The sequence below is a fragment of the Lissotriton helveticus genome, chromosome 1_2 (assembly GCF_964261635.1).
Source record: "Lissotriton helveticus chromosome 1_2, aLisHel1.1, whole genome shotgun sequence".
Classification (NCBI taxonomy): domain Eukaryota; kingdom Metazoa; phylum Chordata; class Amphibia; order Caudata; family Salamandridae; genus Lissotriton; species Lissotriton helveticus.
This window is the reverse complement of record NC_136058.1, coordinates 371,067,808-371,073,807: the sequence shown is the minus strand read 5'-3', so window position 1 is coordinate 371,073,807 and position 6,000 is coordinate 371,067,808. Positions and strand designations below refer to the sequence as shown.

Sequence of the window (6,000 nt, the reverse complement as noted above, 5' to 3'; positions counted from 1 at the left end):
ATGTTTGTTGCACCAAAAGTGAACGCTTTAGGAAGTTGTGAGTGGTAATTGTGAGTATCGTGACTCTTACAACACAGGCGAGGGCTGGAGGGCGAGTGCTGGGGTCTGCTGCGGCAGTGCAGGCCAGCCTCCGTGACCCCTGACCTCCGAGGCCCCTTGTTGTGTTCGGTGGTCACAGGCACAGGCCACACTTCCCAATCTCCCGGCAGCAGGGCCCCGCGGCCTCGTCACTGTCAGGGGCCGCCAGCAGTGACACGCTGGTGGTTTTGGGGGTGCGTGCGGGGGGGGGGGGGGAGGGGGGCAGGACACGGGCTTCCTGAGCGGAGGGACCCACGCGGCAGAGATAAAGGCGCCGCGAGCAGAGGAGGCTGGAGCGAGCTCTATGCGAGGAGCAGGGCACGGGGGCAGAGAAGGGGGCACGAGGGGGAGCTGAAGGTGCGACCAAGAGCAGAGGGCACTGCCAGGGAGAGAGGGCACCACCAGGGAGAGGGCACTGCCAGGGAGAGCAGAGGGCACTGCTAGGGAGAGCAGAGGGCTCTGCCAGGGAGAGCAGAGGGTACCAACAGGGAGAGGGCACTGCTAGGGAGAGCAGAGGGTACTGCCAGGGAGAGCAGAGGGCACCACCAGGGAGAGAGGCCACTGACAGGGAGAGCAGAGGGCACTGCCAGGGAGAGCAAAGGGCACTGCCAGGGAGAGCAGAGGGCACCACCAGGGAGAGCAAAGGGCACTGCCAGGGAGAGCAAAGGGCACTGCTAGCGAGAGCAAAGGGCACTGCCAGGGAGAGCTGAGGGTACTACCAGATAGAGAGGGCACTGCCAGGGAGAGCAAAGGGCACTGCTAGCGAGAGCAAAGGACACTGCCAGGGAGAGCTGAGGGTACTACCAGATAGAGAGGGCACTGCCAGGGAGAGCGGAGGGTACTGCCAGGAAGAGAGGGTACTGCCAGGTAGAGGGGGCACTGCCAGGTAGAGGGCACTGCCAGGTAGTCAGGACACTGCCAGGGAGAGAGGGCACTGCCAGGGAGAGCGAGCACTGCCAGGGAGAGCGGAGGGCACTGCCAAGGAGAGCAGAGGGCACTGCCAGGGAGAGCAGAGGGCACTGCCAGGGAGGCCAGAGGGCTCTGCCAGTGAGACGGGGGACGAGAGACAGTGGCATCGGGTACAGTGGGCATTGCTTGTACAGAGTGCAGGAAAGCCTCACTCCGGCGGGAGAGGGGCAGAGGCCAGGCGCTGCAAGGGGCCCGGGGCAGCTCTGGCAGCAGCAGGATGGCCTACCGGCGCCCCCCTGGATGGAGCTTCCTCGTGGTGCTGGCCGCCGCTGGACTCGCTGCCCCCGGGGCACTGCCCTCACCCGTGACTGAGACAGGTAAGAACAGGACTGTGAATGAATACATCGTTTAATGAGTAGCGCATGGTGACGCGGGCCTCCGGCTTCCTAGCACCATAAAATAAGGGATGATGAGCCCCCGATGTCCCTGTTACCTGGTCTGCCTGAGGTCCCGAGGTGTCCAGACGCCCACAGGGGGCGCCTTTCAGCGCTACCAGCAGGTTGCGGGAGTCACTGAGCGCCGCGAGGGGTAACTTGCGCCAGGAGCTTCCAGCGACATATTACATGTCCCCGCGGGGTGCGCCGGGGCTCCAGCCCCCCCCCCCCAAAACACTGGCCCTTTGTATCATAGAAACACATGGCGCTATTTACATGTATGACATCACATGTGCTAGATACCGGCACTTCACGTGTCCTGGTCTTCCTGCACCTGTCCTTGCTGGTCCAGGAGCCCACAGGCCTCTCCAGAGCGGCTGCTAGACTAGCCGGAGTGAGGGTTAGCGCTGAGAGGCCAGTCAAGGCATGGGCGTGGGTTAGTGAGATTTGGGAGAGCGGATTCTTACATTTGCAACTAAACTCGCAGTGGGCTGCAGGGAGGAGGGCTGAGATGACCAAGGTCAGGGGGGGCGAGGGGGGAATGCTTCCATGAAGAGCAGGGTCTGTACTGATCTGCTTAGGTGGGCCTCTCCAGAGAGTGGCACACTGGGCAAAAAACGATGGATTGGAAAGCAACCCTGAGTGATTGCCACTGGGTAGACTCTCTACATGCCTTCATCCCATCACCTTTTGAGGTTTGATTGGCAGTAGTATGTGGACACCTGAGTGCACTCCTTTCAAAGCTTGGTGCTGCCAATGCTTGTCAATTACCAAAGTTTATATTTGCGCCCATTCAAGGAGTACTTCTGTGGGTGCAGGTTTACATTTTTTTAGGTAAACCAGTCACTTTATATATTTAAGTGTCAGCTTCAAAAACTGAGCAGGTTCAAGGCTCTTTGCAAAATTAGAACAGGAGAAAAACGGACTCGGACACAGTAGACCCGACTCAGACCCAACTACCAAAGCAAACATGCATTTGAGGGGTGTCACCCCCAATAACACTCCCGCTGAAGCCTCGACCCGGTACCTGGTAGTTCTCCATGGAAACTCACTCCTAGGGGCAGATACAACACGTCAGGCTGGAGTCCCCGCTCTGGGATCACTTATTTGAAATGTATCTTCAGGGCACAGACTCTCTCCTCGTCTCTGCTACGAGAAGCCTCGGTGGTAGAGTTGTCAGCTCGGTGCATGGAGGCCAAGCTCCATGTTTACAGGCTTCACTTTTAATGTGTAATGTAACAAAAGGATGTAAAAAAACAAGAGAGGTACCCCTTAAAAAGCTCAAGGCAATTGAGGTAAAACTACCTGGCTAAGAGAAAAGATCCCCTTGATGACAATTCACAGTATAACAATGTACTCAGAATGCAAAAAACATATAAAAAAACGTATGTGTTGTTTATTATAAATTCAATTTATTCATATATAGTTTAAAAATACAAATAATGTATATCGTAAAATCAAAACAATAATATACAATGTAAAAAACTCATACACAATCAATTATGACCTGCATAATAAGAAACAACAGACAGAAACATGTACAACATAACATTTGTTTGATACTAGATGTGCATTCCAAATCCTATTTCACCACTTAGTTATATACAGAGATGAAATCAGTATTATACATTCAGTGCTGGATCCTTGAATTGTCCTGTACAAGGCTATCTTCTCTTCCTTTTCTAAGGGTCAACGGGAGATGGGTGAAGCCGCAGCTAGCCGGATCTCAAGGGTGAGGTCGGTGTCTGATAGATTGGAGGGTTTTAATCTGCTTCAGATCTCAGAGGTTACTCGCCTTCTGTGGGCATCACGGTCGGGTTCGCCCAAGCTGTGGGACTTAAAAAGTATTCCGGAAGTCGTGGCATCCATCCTTATGCCCTTGTTTAATACCATCATAGACGTGGCGAATACCCAAGGCTTTGGAAACGTGCCTCAATACTCCCGCTAATAAAAAACCTAATTTGGATAAAGACAATACCAATAACTACAGACCTATATTGCGTCTCCCGCTGCCGGCCAACTTGCTGGAGAAGGCCATTAACAGGTAGCTCAGCTCTTTCTTTCAAATCACTAAAGAGCTTGACCCCACGCAGTTTGGGTTTCGTGCAGGGCATAGCACGGAGCTGGCCCTGATCAAGGCCACTGAGGAGGTTAGAGCAGCGGTCAATCAGGGAGGGGTGGCTGTCCTGATCCTGCTGGATCTGACCGCAGCCTTCGGCACGGTCCATCACCTTGTGTTGATGGACCGTTTGTCGAAGGTCGGGGTGGGAGGGAGGGCCTGGCACCTCCTGAAATCTTTCTTGGTGGACAGAATCCAAACAGTTGAGATGGGGCAGGACAAATCTAAGCCTTTTACCCTCCCATGCGGGTTGCCGCAGGGTTCCTCCCTGAGCCCTACGCTTTTTAATGTCTATGTCAGTCCGTTGGCGGCACTGATAAGGTCCTTCGGGCTGCAACTAACATCTTATGCAGATGACACACAAATTGCGTTGTCCATTCAACGAGGGACCAAAGACATGATGGCCGCCAGATGTCATGACTGTCTGGAAGGGATCTCTGGTTGGATGGCCTCTAATTGCCTGAAACAAGGATTGACTCGCGGGATACAGACAGACGGCTGCTGTTACTGCTCTTTAAGTGATCGCGGCTGCGGCACTACAGACCCGAAACTTTCACCCGAAGGTGGCGTTTCATACAAAAAGATCCAACGTCCTGAAAAACCTCCAAAAAGATATTAATCGATCTGCAGCTTCCAGATCCAATTTGTTCACCGGATGGTGACAAATCCTTGAGAACCAACGCTAGAACACAAGAATAACCTGCGTAGAGGCACAAATAGCCCACCCCCCCAAAAAACGAATTTTCAGGTTGTCCCTTCCTTTCCTTCGTCCTGATGAAGACCCGAACTGGTCGCTAATAAAACAGCACCGTACCCCAGGGTCGAAACGTCGACGTTAATTCACCAATTGGTCCTTGTTATATCCCAGCAGAAAAATAGAAATAATTGTACTGTCTGTGGAAATTGAAACTAATGTTGGACCTGTATTTCGTTTAATTTTAGCCTTAAATTGTTTCACTGTATTATACACTTAAATCACTTGATCACAATTTATTCACTTGTGCACTTGGTTTCGAAATTCTGTTGTATGGACAACCATCTTTTAAATGTTAAAAATTAATTTTTGTAAAGGGATTGATGAATAACAACCTTACTCTTTTTTGATATCTATATAAAATGTGTGGTGTGTGATTTTCTTATTCAAATATTTCCAAGTATAACTAAGTAAGAAAAGTTATAGGAATATATGTTGTGTAACTAAGAAATTGTTCATTCTCCGACAGAACCAATTTCTATTTAACATGAAACTTAATACAGGCAAGACCAAGGTCATTATATTTGGGAATAATCCCCACATCTGGTCTCCTGACATGTGGCCGCAGGGTATGGGAAATCTACCATCGCCTGCAGACAAAGCCAAAATCCTGGGTGTGATCTTGGATCACAAACTCGATTTTGGGGACCAGGTCAGCGGAGTGGTGTCTACCTGCTTCTATCTCCCTAGGATACTGAGAAAAATGTAATTTCTCCTTCCAGCAGATGGTTTGACTACAGCAGTCTCAGCCCTCATTTTGTCCTGCCTTGATTACTGTAATAGTCTGTACTTGAACTTGAAAAAAACATCTGGTCAGACTACAGACAGCACAAAACGCAGCAGCGAGACTGCTAACTGGGATACCTAGGTGTGCCTCTGCTCGAGATGGTCTCCCGCAACTGCACTGGTTACCAGTTACAAAACAATCACAATTCAAGGCACTGTGCGCGGTTTTTAAGGCACTGAGTGGCAATGGCCCGGAATTTCTGACCAGCAGCTTTGAATGGTGTGTTCTGGGCAGAGCGCTGCGCTCCACTGATGGAAGACTAGTAGCCGTACCCCGAATAAAGAAGGCCAGTTGGGGAGGCAAAAGTTTTTCCTATTGTGCGGCAAAAGCCTGGAACAGCTTGCCGTTGCATCTAAAGAGAGCCTTGGAGCTCCTTTCCTTCAGAAAGGGGCTGAAGACTTGGTTATACTGGGTTTAGGCACCCCAGCCTACTGTGAGTCAGTGTGTAGCGCCAGAATACCCATGGGTGGAAGTGCGCTTTATAAGCTTCAATAACATAACATTGCTTTTAAACATGACCGTAGACACATTAATTAGTGAACTAAGAGGAATGACCACAATCGTGTAATGCGGTGGGTATGCTACATATCGAACTCAGAATAACAAGGGCATAAAATATTTAGGACGGAATATTATATGGTCACGTCTGGACTATGGCAATGCCGTGCACAGCGACCTCCCTAATAAGCTGGTGGGCAAAGAAGGGGCGAGACGGAATGATGCAGCAAGATTGCTGCTTAAACTGCTCACACATGCCCTTGACACCCCGCTGTTACTACAACTTCATTGGTTGCTGATTGAACTAGGCCATATTTAAAGGCTTGTGTATTCCACATAAGACACTGTATGATACTGTACCAGCCTACGTCAAGGAGCGTCTGAGGCACTACCTGCCCGGTCGCTATCTACAATCGAGAGG

The 6,000-nt window shown here is 50.8% G+C and overlaps 1 protein-coding gene across 1 annotated transcript in view; it reads left to right on the top strand.

The window, feature by feature from the left end:
* The first annotated feature begins 406 nt into the window (after nucleotides 1-406).
* Nucleotides 407-6,000, top strand: part of MPL (MPL proto-oncogene, thrombopoietin receptor) — a 285,621-nt gene continuing 280,027 nt past the window's right edge. The window contains exon 1 of the mRNA XM_078673533.1: nucleotides 407-1,364. Within this exon, the coding sequence (XP_078529659.1) occupies nucleotides 1,265-1,364 (100 nt within the window). The 5' untranslated portion in view covers nucleotides 407-1,264. The remainder of the gene's footprint in view (nucleotides 1,365-6,000) is intronic.